The sequence below is a fragment of the Platalea leucorodia genome, assembly GCF_965183815.1.
Source record: "Platalea leucorodia genome assembly, chromosome: 3".
NCBI classification, from domain to species: domain Eukaryota; kingdom Metazoa; phylum Chordata; class Aves; order Pelecaniformes; family Threskiornithidae; genus Platalea; species Platalea leucorodia.
This window is the reverse complement of record NC_138825.1, coordinates 126009397-126027029: the sequence shown is the minus strand read 5'-3', so window position 1 is coordinate 126027029 and position 17633 is coordinate 126009397. Positions and strand designations below refer to the sequence as shown.

The following is a 17633-nucleotide window of genomic DNA, read 5'->3' as shown; positions in this document are numbered from 1 at the left end:
TGCATGTTCACCGTGACTCGGTTCACCACTGAGCCGGGTCTTCAGAAAAGGCTTGCTAAGGCACAGTCAAAGGGGGGTCAAAAAAAGAAACAGGAGGAAAATGCTGTGTGATACAATCCAGAAGGACCAGTGAAGCTGGGGGCGTTTGCGTGATGGAGAAGGAGGGAGCAGGACAATCATGAACTATGCTCAGAAGGCTAGAAAAGGCAGAGTATCCTTAGGTATATTTTTGCCCCATGGCTCAGTTTTTGTTGGAGGCGTGATTTCTCCAGAAGCGGTTATTGCGATTCAGTCTCTGTGCAGAGTGCATTTCCACTCTTGTATGTGGCAAAATCTAGATGAATATGCACAGTCCAAAGCCTACCCATGCCAAAGTGCTACTAGCTACCAGTGTAACAGGGGTAGTGGGGCTAGGATGCTGTTACAGTGAAAGGGGGACAGCTTTTACACAAGCCCAGCGGAGGTGGTGGCATGATGGTTTGTGGCACGGTGACACCTTTCTCCTAAAACATCTGCAGACGGTGAAAATGCAGATTAGTTGAGCCACTGGGTTCCTGCTGTGTTGCATGCCTGTGAGTGCAGCAGAAAGGCATTTAATGCCCCTCACCTAATTGGGACTGCGTGACTCGGGTGTCTGGTAATGAGAGAGGGGTTTTCACCCAAAGGATCCTCTTTGAAGCTAGTCCAAATTAATAGAGTCCTGGCAGTAGTTGTGTTTGTGCATCTGAATTTCTAGCTTGCTTTGTAATGAACTGTGTCGGATAAGAATCCGCCTGCTATATAAATATGGGTGATTATGGCACATCAGGTAATTTAGTTATTTGGCATGATCGATCAGGCTGTCTGAAACGGAGCGGCCTCCACTTACGTGGTGATGAAGCGTTCTCCAAAAAGTGCAGAAGGCCGTCAGCTTGCTAATGAGACTGCGTGCAGCTGCCCGCCCCGTGCATCAAAGGCTTTTCTGAGCAGAGGGGAAAAGCCGGTGTTACGCGCACAGCAGCACAGATACAGATGGGAAGACCGGGAGCGGGTGAAAGAGCTATTACAGGGAGGGAAGGTACATTTGGAGTTGATTAGCCCAGTTAATTTGGCCGTGTAGCACTGACAAATTTAGCGTCACTGCACCTTGCTCGGATGTAGCAGCCGGGGTTCCCCAGTTTCTATAGGCTCTCCATGGATGTAAACTTTCCGGTGTGCCTGGGTTGCAAGGACTGACTGCTGACCTGCCGCCTTGCCTGCTGGAGTCCGTGAGAAGCCACCCGTATGATTCTGTGCTTGTTAGAGGCCCCTCGAGATGCTCAGTCTCCAGAATTGACTTGTTTGCTGCGTGCAGGAAACGGGCAAACTTTCCAGAAAACCCACAGAGATGGGTTATTTTCCATAGTGACCCATCCTGGTAAGTGAGATGCTGTTAAACATTGTGTGTGTTTCTGTGCTGTTTGGACAGTATTTCCTTTTTCTTATAACTTATCCAGGACAAAGAAAATTTTAAATTTGTGCTTAATTATCACCTGAAGCATCTCTCAGAGAGCAGGAGCCTGAATTCTGCCACGTGGTTATTTGCTGCTGAGGAAATGGTGACAATGGTGTTTTAGGGAGGTGAGAGAGGTTTGTATTTTTTGCCTTGGGGAAAATAATGTGCCTGAGCTATCTAGGGCTGAAAACCACAAAGAATACCAAGGACTTGAGCTGTCTCACAAAGTCAGCGTTTGGAAAGCCAGCCCTCTCCTCCTGCCTAGAGTTGACCTCTGCACGCTTCTGTCGTACGACGCGAAATGCCTGGCTCTTCACTGTGGTTTTACCTCAAGACAGTTCTTGTTCATTAATTGCTTCAAGGTAAAAGCAAAAAGAGCCTTCCCCTCCTCCCACGCCTAATTTATCCCCTTTAGCGGTGAACAAAAGCTCAGCCACGCACCAGCTCCTCAAGTAGCTTGTGCCACTGCACACGATGCAAAGTACCCGCTTCCTTGGTTTGCTTCCCGCGTCCCGAAAATTCCTTAGCACTTTGTAAATGGGAATGCGGTGAGCAGTACAACATCAGCCGCTGGTACAGATTTACCAGCTTTCTTGTAAAGCTCTGCCCTGCAGTCCCTTGTTCTGAGATGTGGAAGGGGGTGAATTTTGCATCCAGGGTGCTCTGCCGTTTGGTACCGCAGAATATAAAAGGATTTGCTCATAAGCCAGGTATTTCTTTGTGCAGAGAAGTGCTTGTGTGCAGCCTGGAAGAAAACATAAAACAATATGGCTGGTTTATTACCAAAAAATAACACTAAATAATAAATTTAAGAACTAAAAGCTCTATATGTAAAGTAGATTTCGCAATGCATTATGCAAAAAGTAAGAAGGCACCAGAGAAGGAAACCGCTGGGAAAATGCAGGCTGGGAAGATGGACGATCTTGCGGACAGGACAATTAGATGTGGAGTGAATCCCAAGCTGGCGCAGCTTCTGGGGTGACCTTGGGCAAGTTGCTTCTCCATACCTCCATTACCTGCTCTCTGAAAACTAGATGTGGTTTTACTGTCTGAAGGATTTCATCAGAATAAATGAATGTTCATGAACCACTTGGTTAACCTCAGCTGACAAGCATGACAGACCTTCAGTGGCTGCCTTCCACAGAGGGCAAAGCAGGCAGGTACCTGGAAGCACCTGGAGAGAGATTTCTGTAGCTTCTGCTTGCCACAATTCTCAGCATCTCCTGGAGCATGCTCTTCTCCCCGTGCCTCAGTTGGGGAACAAAAAGCTGTAAGCCAGGCTGTCAGTTCTTCACTCATCTGCCTTGAAGCAGTTGGAGTTCACTTTTGCTTTGTAAAGAGGGAGAATGAGGCATGGAGGTTGCCTGATTTCCCCTGGGTGCTGGAGGGAGGCAGTGTTAGAGCCGGGGGCAGACCCAGGACATCTTGACTCCAGGTTTCTGCTCGCATTTCTGAATTATTGCCACCTGCGAGCCCAGACGCAGAATCATACAGTCATTTAGGTTGGAAGGGACCTCTGGAGGTCTCAACCTGGGCATTGTCCAGCCGAGTTTTGAATACCTTTTGGCCTCCTATCATAAGGGCAGCTTTGGCCAAGCAGGTAGTAGCCAGAGCTGCAGTTTGATGGCACTCGCCACCTCCACGTGCCTTTTCATTCTGCCGGTGCCAGCGCCCTGGAAGGTCTGCTTGCTGCCACCGCAGACGGATTTGGTGTTGCAGGCAGTTGGCAGGAGGAACCCCCGCTCCCAACCTTCCAGTCCTCCTCTCCCTGCTCCCAGCCTGGATGTCCAGTGCACTTCTCCCAGTTCTCCCTCCCTTCTTTTCCTTCTTTCCTTTCTGTGATGATGAGGCAGCTCAACTTTCATCCTTGAGGGAGCAGCGCTCCATTTTACCTCCGCACCTGGGACGGTTAGCTCTACCATCTCTTTTGGGTATCGATTTCCCTGTTCACCTGTCATAAGGTCTCAAAAGCACCAGCAGACGTACAAACAGATGTGCATCTTGGGGTCTCGCCTGTCGGGATTTATCAGCTGATGATGCTTCTGGGTTTTCTTGCCATGAAGCTTCAGAAGGGGGGATTGCTTCTGAGAAAGGTCTGGCCCTGAATTTGCCTGTTAGGGCTCTGCAGCCAGCGGCAAAGAGTTCATGCCGATTATAATGATCCTTTTGGCAGCTGGAGCAGACTTAATCTATCTGTTTCATGCGCGGAGAGCCTGCAGGTCCTGGCACTGAGCAGCGCCAGGGTGGGAGCGTGGGTCGAGGGGTGCCCTGGGGTGTTGCACGCTGGAGTGCCCTTGGCAAGAGATGCCGCGGTTGCAGGAGTGAGCACCCTTCGCCCCCAAAACCGTGGGGTGGGAAGCAGCTCTCAAAGGATTCGTCCTCAAGTGCAACTTCTAAACCACCCCAAATACCTCTCTGATCCCTCTCTGCTTTCACAGTTAAGGTTGGTGGCGGGCCTGCGAAGGAGAGAAAGTCAGAAAAGCTCTTGTAACGTCCCGCGTTTTCTATTCGGTTGCATTTCTTCCTCCTAACTCTATTCCCCATCCAGACGAGCTGTTGGGACAATTTGCACATGGGTCTTTTTCTTCTCTTTCCTCCCCCCAAGGATTTCTGAATTGCAGGAGATGAAATAACGCTGTACTGGGAGCACTGGTCCTATGCTGTCAGAGCAGGAGGATGCTCAACTGGAGAGAAGGTAGCGAGCATGGTGCAAAGCCAGTGTCCGTGTTGTCTGGGACTGGTTTCCTGGCTTTGCTGGAGCGAGCACATGAAGGGGCTCTCTTGGAGTGTCTGTCCAGGACCCCTTTATCCCGCCCCTGCCCCGCTGCCGATGGGGAGCGTGGCTGGAAGCAGGTTTGGCTTCGCATCGAGCTGCAAATGTGGTGAATGTTCCTTGGTTTAGGTAAACGCTTCCTAAAGCCAGGGATGCAGTTTATCCCCTGAATTTACAGATTACAAGACCTTTTACTGGTTGTGCAGTGTTGATCTTAGCCTAGGAGAATTTCTCTGTACCTGTGAGCTCTCGAGATGGTACAAATCCCTCGTGATGATCCCTGAGGCTGTAGCATGTGAAGCATTTCAGAGTGAATTTTCCATCTGCTCCTTTTAAAGATCTGCTCTGAAACGTACCTTTCAGCACACACCTAATAGATTTATTCTCCTTGTTCAACTGCTCCTGTTCCCAAAGCAATCGGAGATGTGGGGTGTAATCCTTCCCTTTGAGAGCATTAGGAAGTAGAAAGTTATCAGTACTGAAGGGCTGTTTTGTGTTCGTTTCTTTTCCATTTCACCAGAAACCCTGTTCTAAAGTGGGAGAATATGCTGTATTTTCTTCGTTTAGCAGAATTTTCTGCTTCTCCTTTAAAAAAAAAATTTTTTTTTTTCTTTTATTTCATTTTTAGTGCTGGTGAAAAAGAGACTTGGCAATAGAAACTGTCTATTCAAGACTGGACAGATAAAGTAGAGGAGCCGCTAACACGCACTCCCTGCCGTCCTTCGCTGCTCATCAGGAGGGAGCCTGCGTGACAGAGGTGGGTACGGTGCTTTGTTCTTTATGGAGAGGGCCAGCACAGCAGAAAGTTTGTAGAGCTAACGCAGCAGCGATAACACTGCAGACCCATCATTTGATGAGGAAAGAGAGTAAGGACGAGTATGGGTGCATACAGACAGGGTTTGGGAGCTCTAATTTAGCAGATGCAGGATCCCTGTGGATTTTCCTCCTGGAAAGTCCAGTGCAGTCTGTGTCACCGTATTCTGCCTAATGGTTATTTATTGCTGTGCTAAGATCTGGAGGACTGCAAGTTTAAAATTTCCAGGCTGCCTTCAAAAATCTGCTGAGAAAGGAACAGTATTTCCCTAATTTTATAGGGAGATGGACAAAAGGAGGTGTAAGCAGAGAGGAATAGGTGCGCTCAGGTGTTTGCAGGAGGACCTTGGTGACTGAACATTTGCAGAGTAATGACTCCGCGAGCATCCACGGATCAGACCAGCCTGGCTCTTTCTACTAGATATGCAAAATGAGGGAGAAGCACAGGTATTCCCATAGCTTCACCGGCATGGGGAGTGCCTGCTGTGGAGTTGAGGAAAGCTGGGAACGCAGCCCGGGATTTGAACTAAGATGTGACATCGTGCCCGAACAGCAATTTAGTCTCGCAGGCCCACGCCGTGGGAGAAGGAACTGCAGCATGCAAACCTGTCGTGCTCGAGAAGTCGGTCAGATTGGCATTTGGGAAGAGGCTCTGGTAATTATTGAGCTTCTGATTTCCTAAGAGCTCTTCCTGCCTCTTTTTTGTGTGTGTGTAATTAGGTCTATCAGGCAGCAACAGTGTGTTATAATGTTAACAAGAGCATCTCAGCGTGGGGCTCAGTTTAAAGAACTAAATAGTGCTTAGGAGCGAGAGGAATGAGTTGGCTGGAAGGCCCAGCAACTAACCTGTTTCTCCTCCCTCCAAACTTCTTTTTGGGAACAAAGGAAATCAGCAGCCTTTTTCCCCAGGGCTGCTTATTGCTCTTAAATACAACACTGAAGACTCTCTTGGTAAAACCACAGATTGGGTTTTTACTTTGCCTTTTTTTTTTTTTTTTTGAAGTCCTAATAACAATGCGTTACAACCTCAGGCTCTGTTGAGTTGATAAGGAATAAAGTCTTAGTAATGAAGAAGAGTCTGAGAGTGTGTCTAAAGTGCTTGCTTTATCGCCAGCACATATTTCATACTGACAGTCAATACTTCTAACTGATCCCAAGCCACACGTGTTGCATTTCAAATCCCTCCCCAGCCTGCTCTGGTCTTTCCCGTGTGGTCTTTTCCAAGCTAGTGGCAGAGTTAGTTTGTCAGCTTCAGGTTTCTGAGCGTACTGATTTTTTTAATTCACAGCCCACGTTTTTAGGTCAGGAGGATAAAGTTTGCTCTCGGTCACTGGAATGGAAGGGCCAGAGGAGGCACTGGAAGGATTAGGTGGCAGAACAGCTGCAGAGGATCATGTGTGAGGCAATGGATTTAGCTTTTCAAGGACTCCAGTTGCCATTTTAGGGAGTCCAGTTTGCCATTTCATCCCTGTTTAGGGCTCATAAATGGGCAAAGCAGCTAAAACAGAACAAGATTAAATGCAATCTGAGCTGATAACCTTTCCGACTGCCTTTACTGCCTGTAGGGCTGCAGTTTTCTCTGGCCAGACTGAAGCAGCACGTCCACATGCCCCTTCCTTGTTTCTTGGCCACGTTATGATCCCTTGTTTCTGTGTTATCTCAACACCTTGCAGGGTTTGACCGCACTTATCCCATGGCACCCCCGTACAAAAAAAAAAACAACAGCAGAGCTTGTTTTCCCACGTGTGCCTTGAAGTGAAGCTGGGTTTTACATTCACTGGTGTTAGAGTGAGCATGTACTTGAAAAAAGGGTTAATAGGGCAGCTCTCATCTGGCCAGCTGTTTGCAGAAAACCGGTAGCAATTCTAGGACCTTTGCAGCCCCTATGAGGCTGCAGTAGCAGGGACTGACCGACCGGTGCATGCACACGGGGAGCGACAGCATGAGCTTCATTTCCTGGGGAGAGCTTCAAAAAGGGGGAAAAAAAAAAAAAAATAGACTTGAGAAGCTTTTTACAATTATTTATTTTTGCCTTCAGTTGCCTGGTTTGTACACTGGTGCATGCTAAAACTCTTCTGTTGTGTGGCCGTGGTCCCAGAGGCACGACCCAAGTGTGCTGCTGTTGCCAGGGCTCCCTGTGCCTGCCTGACAGCCCCACGGAGAAGCGCCAGGGATTTACATTCATCACCAGCCTCTCTCCCAGCCTGGGCAAGTGCAAGTTGGTGTACAGAGAATAATATTAAAATGTCCTGCCCGCAGAGCCGAAGCCTCCCCCATCTGCCCGCAGCGACTGTGCTGCCAAGATCTGAGAAAGCTGATTTAGCCCTTTCCTGACTTTTTAGTCCTTCTTTCTTCCCGGCTTTCTGAGATTTACACCACTGCTGTTTGCCAGACAATATTGTGAATTTTAAATCTGCCTTAATTTTAAGTGTCTGTACTGCTGTGCAACTCCCAGTTGTGGGTCAGGTGTGGGGGGGATCCCCATTTAATATTGGGACATTAAGTTACCGACAACAAATGGCCTTGTAACAATATAGGCCTAGGAATTGTGCTTTATTACCCCAGTTGTTTCCTCTTTCATTACAATGTTTCCTGGTTAAAATCAAATCTTCCATTTATTTTTTCTGACACGCACTTGTGTACCACACTGAAAATTATTCCTGGCTTCTCTCTGCTCCTTTAAGGTGAACTTCTGTTTTGCTTGGCCCTTTTCCAGATCTCTGTTTTAGCTGAGATTTGCTTCCTTGCCTTCTTTCTGCTAATTCTCGATGAGTAGATGAGAGGAGTATTAAATAGATTTAGTGAAAAATGACCATCACCAGTGTAGATGACTTTCCTCTAATTAAAAATTGAAGCGGAAATGAATAAGCTTCTCTTGAGGCTGTGCAAGAGCCGACGCTAAGCCCAGCACTACATTCATCAGTGATGCGGGAAGTCCGGTACATGAAAGAATATCCCAGAAACTTAGGTGCCTCGGAGGATGCTAATAAAAGGGAAGGGAGAGTTTCTAGTGGCAGCGTATTCAGCTGGCCTAGATTCAAATCTGTTGGCATAGACCAAAGACTCAGAGCTGAATTTGCCATGTCCTTGATTTTTGTGCCCATGCTAGGTAGGCATTCAGTGCCATAGCAGAGTTTTCCGAGCAAAAAGGCATGTCTAAGCAAGCCGATACCGCTTGGGTGGTGCGGTACCCAGTGGATCCTAACTTCAGTATCTTTGCTTTGATGTACAGCGTAGGCTTCTCCAGTTTTGACCAAAAATGCCCTCTCGTATGCAGCCAGCCAGTGGAGGTAATCGTAACCAACACGAGCACGTTCCCTTTAAACTTTCTTTTGCCATGCATCAAAATTTTCCAGCACGAAATGAAAGCAAAACACTTAATCTAAAAATTCCTCATCAGCTCTAGTCACTAGACCAGAACAATAGTGATTACACTCAGTTATGCAGTACAAATTCACAGCGCTGCTGTGTCCCAGGATCACAACATGCCATTAAAGGCGGGTAGAGAGAGCAGGTGTACATTAGTATCTCCATTTTGTACATGAGGAGGCAGGGGCTTGTAGATGTTGAGCAGCTTCTGCAAAGTTACACAGCAAGACAGCAGCACAAGCAGAAATAGGAAACTGGATCCAGGGGCTGTGATTTTTCTGGTCTGGCCACTGAAGCATGCAACCCTAATGAAAAGCAGAGTGCTCAGAGAAAGCCACATGTCCACATCTAATGAATCCCATCACTTTCTCAGGTTTACTGGTATTAACCCCAGAGGTGTTAGACATGTGCGAGGGTTGCTCTTTTGCAGAGAGGACGGTTGCTTTTAAAAACTAGCAATGTCTTAGGTCGCTAAGGGGTCGTTTTGTTTGCATTGTCTGAATATATGATTGTTCTCTTGTAGGAATGGCAGAGCATCAGCCGTGCAGCAGCGATGAGAGAGACTGACATTCGTACAGGTCTCTTCTGGCTCCTTCTCCACAATTGCTGGTGCCTCTGCATATTCATTGGATGGTAATGCAGGATGTCGAGAGCAGTGGTAGAGTTTGCCTTGATCCCATTGTGTTTTTCTTCTGCCGGTTGAGACTTTGAATCACCATGACAACACTGTGACACTTCCAGCAACGGTTGCCCGCAGACCAAAGGTGGGCTGGGGGTGAGTGAGAAGGTCAATGATTGAGTCTAACGGGATCAAAAGTTGTGCCTGCAGCAGAACGACTGTAGAAAAGCCATCAGCACGACAAGAAGATGAAATTCCCCTTCTATTGGCTTCTCGTTAAGCAGGCACAATAACGGTTTTTTTTTCGAGATACTCGCTATAAAAACTCTTTTGGTTATGGCTACTGATCCAACGTGATTGGGTGCGCAGCGACTTTTGAACTCATGACTGGATATACGATGTTGCGGAATGGGGGAGTGGGGAACGGAGGCCAGCCATGGGTGTTGAGATGGTCCAGTCGGATCCGGCTCACCTGGCTTAGTTTCACCCTCTTCATTATCCTCGTTTTCTTTCCCCTCATTGCCCACTACTACCTAACCACCATCGATGACGCAGACGATGCCGGCAAGCGCATCTTTGGCCCTCGGACCGGCAATGAGCTCTGCGAGGTAAAGCATGTGCAAGACCTCTGCCGCATCCGCGAGTCGGTCAGCGAGGAGCTGCTCCAGCTGGAGGCCAAGCGGCAGGAGCTCAACAGTGAGATTGCCAAGCTCAACTTGAAGATCGAGGCCTGCAAAAAGAGCATTGAAAATGCCAAGCAGGACCTGCTGCAGCTGAAGAACGTCATCAGCCAGACCGAGCATTCCTACAAAGAGCTGATGGCTCAGAACCAGCCCAAGCTTTCCTTGCCCATCCGGCTGCTGCCAGAAAAAGACGATGCGACCTTTCCCCTGCCAAAATCCAATCGGAACTGCAGGCTACACAACTGCTTTGACTACTCGCGCTGCCCGTTGACATCTGGCTTTCCAGTCTATGTCTACAACAGTGACGATTACCCTTTTGGTAGTTCCTTAGACCCTTTAATTAAACAAGCCTTTGAGGCGACTGTCAGAACTAATGTTTATGTTACTGAAAATGCAAATATTGCTTGTGTGTATATAATTTTAGTGGGGGAAATGCAAGAGCCCGTAATGCCAAAACCTACTGAACTAGAGCAACAGTTGCACTCTTTGCCATATTGGAGGACTGATGGACATAACCATCTCATCATCAATTTATCAAGGAAATCGGAAACTCAGAACTTCATTTACAACATCAGCACAGGGCGCGCCATGGTTGCCCAGTCCACCTTTTACGATGTACAGTATCGACCAGGGTTTGATATTGTGGTATCGCCTCTGGTCCATGCTATGTCTGAACCCAACTTCCTAGAAATCCCGCCCCAGGTGCCAGTCAAGCGTAAATATCTGTTTAGTTTCCAGGGGGAGAAGATCGAGTCTCTCAGATCTAGCTTGCAAGAGGTTCGCTCATTCGAAGAGGAAATAGAAGGCAACGCCCCAGCTGACTACGACGATCGGATCATCACCACCTTGAAGGCTGTTCAGGACAGCAAGTTGGACTTTGTTTTGGTGGAGTTCACGTGTAAGAACCAGCCTAAGGCGAGTCTGCCCACTGAGTGGGCTCTGTGTGGAGAAAGGGATGACAGACTAGAGCTACTGAAGCAATCTACTTTTGCACTGATAATCACCCCAGGGGACACCCATTTAGTGATCTCTGCCGGGTGTGCCATGAGACTGTTTGAGGCTCTGGAAGTTGGAGCCATCCCGGTGGTTCTCGGAGAGCAAGTTCAGCTACCCTATAATGATGTGATCCGGTGGAACGAGGCAGCCTTAATCATACCAAAGCCACGTATCACAGAAGTGCACTTTCTTCTGAGAAGCATTTCTGACAACGATCTCCTTGCCATGAGGAGGCAGGGCCGCTTCTTGTGGGAGACCTACTTCTCCACCTCTGACAACGTGTTCAGCACAGTCTTAGCTATCATAAGGACTCGAATCCAAATCCCAGCTGCTCCTATCCGAGAAGAAACCGCCGTGGAGATTCCCCACCGGTCTGGCAAAGCTGCTGGTACAGACCCCAATATGGCAGACAACGGTGACCTGGACTTGGGGCCTGTGGAAACAGAACCACCCTATGCATCTCCCAAATATCTCCGCAATTTCACCCTCACTGCGATGGACATCTACAGGAATTGGAATTCTGCTCCGGGGCCTTTCCACCTCTTCCCCTACACTCCCTTTGACCCTGTTTTACCATCAGAAGCAAAATTTTTGGGGTCTGGGACTGGATTTCGACCAATTGGTGGAGGAGCAGGTGGCTCTGGGAAGGAGTTCCAGGCTGCTTTGGGTGGCAACGTACCCCGGGAGCAGTTCACAGTAGTGATGTTGACTTATGAGCGGGAGGAAGTCTTGATGAACTCCCTAGAAAGGCTCAATGGTCTCCCATACTTAAATAAAGTTGTGGTAGTGTGGAACTCTCCCAAGCTTCCCTCTGAGGATCTCTTGTGGCCAGACATTGGCGTCCCAATCATGGTAAGAAAGATGTAGCTACTTTGGTCTCGCTTCCTGGTGGGGTTTGTGCATTAAAGTTGGCTGTAGCTCTTCTGTAGTGTGTCAGCTCAGCTCAAGTCACATAGGACAGCATCCGTCTTTTGTGGTTGTAGATGTCTGTACCTGATCTGGACTCTTTTATCAACGGAGAAAAACAGGGAGGTTACAGGTATGGCTCATCTGACCCATTTTAGGTGTTTGCATGAGAACGCCGTGGCTGGTGCTCTAGAAACGCCTGTTTCTCTCCACCGGCTTTGAAGGGAGGTCCCTGTTCAGAGGTGGACGGCTGTGCTCTGTGGATGTGTGAACTTAGGCGAGGTGAATTGCTGTCACGAGATAATTTTTTTGGTCGCCTTTGGTTATGAAACAGGAGCTGATACGCACGAGAGCCTAAACTGTAAAAACACGGATCTAGGTGCCAGGTGTTTAGCACGGATGAAAACAGTAATTGCTTGTATGGAGCCTAACAGGAATCTCAGGTCTTAAAACTAGAGATTCATGTTTATTGAAAATCTTGCTTAGGCTTTTTAAGTGTCACACTGTGAGGACAGTTGGCACCTTATAAATACCTAAGTAGTGACTGCTTCTGCTACCAGATAAATCTTTTATAAAAACAAAGGAGGGACCGACTGAAGCCGTGCCTGCTGCAAGGGCCTCAAAAGTAATTTATCACTTTATATTACAAGGGATGGCAGAGAGGGAAATATAAGCCAAGGCCAACATGACGCTAAGAGCTTCCATCCTCCAAAGGTTGTAATTGAGTTTTGCTTAGGTTTGAGTTGATTATTTTTTTTCCTCAGCCAAACCAAAGAAGCAACACCTTCAAAGACCAGCATTCATTTTCATGCCCAGCTACTCACTTGCATGTTGGCAGTGTTGCTTATAAGGAGTCAATTCTCCTTAAATTATTACTTATGTATGTATGTATGTATTTATTTTAGGACTTTTCTGTCATCCCAGTATAACTTTCTGTACTGGCCATTGTCAACAATCAGTATTAAATATAAATCTCCATCTGCCCTCATAAAGAGCGCATGGGCGTAGAGCCACTAACAAGAAGCAACACTGTGTTGTCTGAATCCGGTTGTGTTTAGAGGACAAATGGAAGGATAATGCCTTACAAATTAGGGAAGGGAAAAATAAAAGAGGGAGATGGTACTTAAGTACGCAAACTGTGTGTGGTTTATGTGACAGGACGCTACTAAGCTTAATAGCAGTGTGAGCTTTATGCTTCATGCAAAGAGATTCATTGATTTAATATTTTGTTTTATTATTATTGTGATGAATAAATCCTTCTGCTCACATTTAAAAACCCTTATGGTCCAGGGACAATGAGGAGAGAAAATTGCTTGGATAATTGCAAAATAATCTTTCGCATTAGTCCTGTTGAATGCCTGAATTCTGCAAAATCTTCGCATTGTGTCTGCTGAAAAACTGTGTACTCCTTCAGAGCTGAAGAGTGGGGATTGTTCTCCTTGGAGTTGCTAATGGGTGTTATTTGTGAAAGAAAAATACGTTTCTGTTGATGGACGTTAATGCCTTTTTTTACTCTGCTCTCGTCTGCACATCTATTGTGTCGGAGGCCCACTGGCTTTTTTGGGGACTTTGTCACACACGAGTTGCTGCGTGTCGCCTTCGAGCCACGGGCTGGGGTTTGTAAGCTATGGGGGACGTTCCGTACGGCTCCATTCAAGAGGGGAAAATTGTCTTGTGTCTGTTTTGGGACGTTGGGTGGTAACGCTGTGCTCATGGCCAAGTGCCAGGGAATGGCTGGAGCACAGCGAGCTTCTGCTGGGGTCCTTTCCAAAGGAGCATGTTGGTCTGATAATAGGTATGCTTTCTTCCCGTTTTTCTAAATCCCAAAGAGCCCGAGTCTCTTGGGATCTCTTAGAGGAGGCTTAAACCTTTGCAGCCTCCAGGCATCCGTCCCACTGAAGTGCTTGTTGCTAAGTCCATATCCAGACTGGGTGTTTAAATCACATTGAGAGTCTGTAGTATTCATCTATATGGATGGTATAGCGTGGTAATGACATAGAAACTTACCTGGGCTTCATCAAACAGTGACGGATCCTAAGACCCACTGTGGAAAAGGGCAGCAAGAACTTGAGGAGTAGAGGTGAGGCTCCACTTGAGCCTTGGTGGCTGAGACGGGGGATGTGGTAGCCAGGGGAAGAGGCAGGTGGATACGTGGGGCTGGCAAGAAATACAAACCCTTACGACTGCTGCTGTCAAAAGAAACTGCAGAGCTGTGAACCTGATTTCCTTACGAGGAAAAAAAGTGTCTTTTGATGGGGAATATCCAATTCTCTCAGATCTTGAAGCAGTGCTGTATCTCGGTGTAACAAATACGTTCTCAGTAACATTGGGGTGCAAGTAATTGCCCCGTGTTCGAGTCCCAAAGCACAGAGCTATGCAGAGGAAACTTGGGGGAAAGAGAAGCGGACGGGGGCGGATTTGGGTGCCCCCCCTTGCGACTGAAGTGGGTCCAGGCACCGTCTGACTGCGAGGAGCAGCGCAACAGCAGCACACGTGTGGCGGCATGATCCCTGATCAAAGCACCCAAAGCCAGAAGGTTATTGAGGTGAATCGCATCCTAATGAGATGAAGCAACGTGTGTAGCATGTTCTGGGCTGAAAGAGCCCTTGGAAGCATAACGTAGTCCTTAGTCCCACCAGCAGCACCTCGGTGGGACTTAGGACTACGCTTTAGCTGTGCGGCTTTGGGCTAGCAGGATACCCAAAGGAGAACTGGGCTTCCTCCTTTAGCCTTACTGCATGGGTAGTTAGTTCATCGATCAGTTCCTTCAAACTTCATTTGCAAACCGTGCTGCTTGGTTGTGATTTGGTCTTCCAAAGCGAGTTATGTGGTTTCTTTTCCCTGGTGGGCTGGGAGTTAATCAAGAGCAAAGCTTGAAGCTGTGTTGGATCTTTAAATCTTTCATGGATAATGAGATAAACAGGGCTACAGAATATATTTGATTTTTTTAAAACTTGTACTTAGATATAGATTTATCGTGACGGCATAATTTACTGAAAAATCAGTAAGATTCCTTAGCTGCACAGGAGTCTCTGATAAAATATTCTGGCCCTGTACCAAGCCTGAAGTGACTAAGTGCAAATATAATTTAATGTAAAGTTGTGTGTGTAGTCATTCAAGGTTGCCCCTGGAACAGATGTAGGTAGATTACCTTCTAATTTAAAGTGACTTTGTGCTGGAGTTGAGCTGTAAAAATTGTTCCCGTCTCACGTTAAATAGTATTGCAGCAAAAAACAAAGGTTGTGAGAAGTCTTGTTTGTGCAAGCTTAAAAACTTGCTTTCTGCAAGTGTTTGTATCTCTAGCACTGCATTAGGAGAACTTCCTCAGACAGAAGAACCTGGAGAGCGCGACCCTACCAGCGCCAGCAGCGGCACTGCAACCACGGCTGAACTTCTGAGCGCCCCGCTGCAGCATTTACCCAGTGTTGATGCATCCTTCCAGGTTTGTCCTTCAAGATGTCTGTGGCATCTGGTAAAGTCAAAGTATACTCAAGGAATTAAAAACTGGCGGACCACCGATCCCTGCCACCAGTTGACCTCCGCTCCCTTGTAGCAAGGGTGAGAGCCCTCCTGTACCCAGTGTTGCTGTGGTTGCTGAAGTCCTCGGCACGGTGCTGCTCGCACCTCACCAGCAAGTGCTGCTGCTATTCCCATGCTTACAGGGAAAGGAATGTGGATTAAATCTCTGCTCTGAAGAGCTGGAAAGACTGCACTAAGGTTTGAGTGAGGTGGGGATACCTGGCAGCTGCTCCCGCACGCACGTTAATCTTGGAAGGATCTTCAGTGGCAGAATAAAGAGGGAATCATTAAGGAGAAGCTGTGGCTTGATCTTGGGATAGGGGCTTCCAGCTTTGCCTTTCAGCATCTCCACGCTCAGGATTTCTAAACAGCGTACAGGCGATGACAGGAGAAACCTCACACTTTGCTTTGCGATTCCTTGACAGCATTTTCATCCACATGAATAAAAGTGAAGGGAAACAAATGAAACAAAACACTCGGGCAACCACGCATCCAGCCTACGCGAATGGTAATAAGATGCACCCAAGAAGATTCAGATCCTGCTGTGCTTCGCGGTGTGCTCGGCACCGATGTGCTGCTGCTTTCTGCTTGCTGTAGGGCACCTGCTTGCAATTCATCGGCAAACTTGCAGCATAGATGCAAGTCCAGATGCTTAATAAACCCTGTACGTGGTTTTAGCAGCCCTTCAAATCCTCCAGAGCTGGTTCACCATCCATCTTCCATGCTGCTCTAAGCAGGACGTGGACTGGGGCAAGGGGACAGGACTCATTTTCCCTGTTTCTGCTCTGGTTTTAATCGTAAAAAACTGAAAGAATGAGCTGAGCTTGAACAGCCAGAGTTACCGGAAGAGTTTAATATATTTAATGTGTATTTCAGAAGGCTGCCAGTGCTGCATATGCCCTCGGTTCAGTGGGGAAAGCACAAAGCCCTGAGCAGCAAGGTGATTAAGCTCTGGAGCAGTTTGCACTCAAAACAGCCGCAGATCCTCTAATGCAGCAATTAAATTATCCATTTCCCTTTCAGAATCTTCCTTAAAGCCCCCCAGGAGCTGCAGTCCGAGCCAGGAAAGCAAACTGTGCGCTCAGCAGCCTCCCCTTACCTCCTCTCCTACCCACGTTTCTCAGCCTGTGTGTTGCACCCTGGAGATGGGAGGAGACCGGGGACGGGAAGACTGAGCTCAGGAAGACTCTAGATTTGGTTATAATCTCGAGTAAAAAAAAATTCTCGGCCCATTGTATGCACCCTCTGCCATCGAACACCAGCATCTTCGGGTCAGTCTGTCTCTTAAACTGGACAAAGATACATTTTTAACACTTTTTTTCCCCTGTCCTTAGTAGCATAAGGAGAAAACATCTTGTTTAAGTAAAGATTTTGCCAGCCAGAGAGAGGAACCGCTGCTTTCAGACCGCAAGGGCTTAGTACTGTGTTGCCAGCGCAGCAATCTCTGCTTGCCAAAGGCTGCAGAGGTCCAAGCAACACGAGAAAAAGTTTTGTGTAAGACAGCCAGCTTCATGGGGACAAATGCTTCACCTCTTTACAGGGGTGTTTGAACCCGGAGCAGTGATTTCCAAACAACGTTGCTTTTATTTCTCAAGGCTTGTCTTATTTTTTTCCTGTCCCGAGCCCTTCGCACGCAGCTGAAGGTGACTTCTGACACGACTGGTCTCAAATCCTTTGCTTTGGATGTGTGAGCAGGGGGGCGGTGGCACCATCTGAATGCTTGCTGGCTGCTCAGCGACCCGCCTGCAAACTTCTCAACCAACGTCCTTCCGTCTGAGATTTGAGCTGGTTGGGCTGCATACGTTGGAGGCAGAGGACGAGTGAGATTTACCCTCGTTAGCTGATAACTGAGATTTTGTACCAACCTGAAGTCAGGATGTGTTGCTGGGGTTGGATCAGGACTATCCAGTTGTGCAGTGGTTTTACTTTCTTTTGAGCTGGTGTAACATCTCTCCCACTTTCCCAGTAACGACTGGCTTTCGGTTGGGTTATTTTGGAAGCCCAAGGGCTCTGCGTGGGCCGCCCATGTCACACGTGGAGCGTTGCCTATGAGCCCAGCTGAGCTGCAAAAGGGCTTCCCGCATTTGGGGCTAAACCTCATTCAACCCAAACGAGTATTTTCACAACCTGTGCTCACGTTCTAAGAAATTACAGCCTGAGCTTCCAACTCCTCTTTCTTTTCTGCGTGCGTGCAGGTCCTTTGGTGACAGAGCCATGGCTGGAAAAGCCCTGCAGCAGTTTGCTTTCTCCTCTTCCTCCGGGGTTAGGTGGTGTGTGCTTGTAGGCATTTCTGAGCAATTTAGCTGGGTTCGCTGCCAATGCCAGCTCCTGTGGCTTTCGGCAGTGACTAATCCTTTCCTTCAGCTTTGTTACAGAATAAGTAGCTGGCTTTGATCTCTGCAGCCAGTTCCAGTGGCGTAACGTCCTTTTCTGCTGGCTTGGTGGCCGGCTGAGAAAGCTCATTCAATTTAGCTGCTTCTT

The 17633-nt window shown here is 47.7% G+C and overlaps 1 protein-coding gene across 2 annotated transcripts in view; it reads left to right on the top strand.

Annotated features, from left to right (window-relative positions):
* EXTL3 (exostosin like glycosyltransferase 3) overlaps positions 1-17633 on the top strand; it is a 135532-nt gene that overhangs the window by 91948 nt on the left and 25951 nt on the right. For both annotated transcript variants that reach the window (XM_082307701.1, XM_082307702.1), the window contains exons 4-5: positions 4876-5004; positions 8953-11579. In XM_082307701.1, coding sequence (XP_082163827.1) covers positions 9432-11579 — 2148 coding nt within the window. In that variant the 5' untranslated portion in view covers positions 4876-5004; positions 8953-9431. The remainder of the gene's footprint in view (positions 1-4875; positions 5005-8952; positions 11580-17633) is intronic.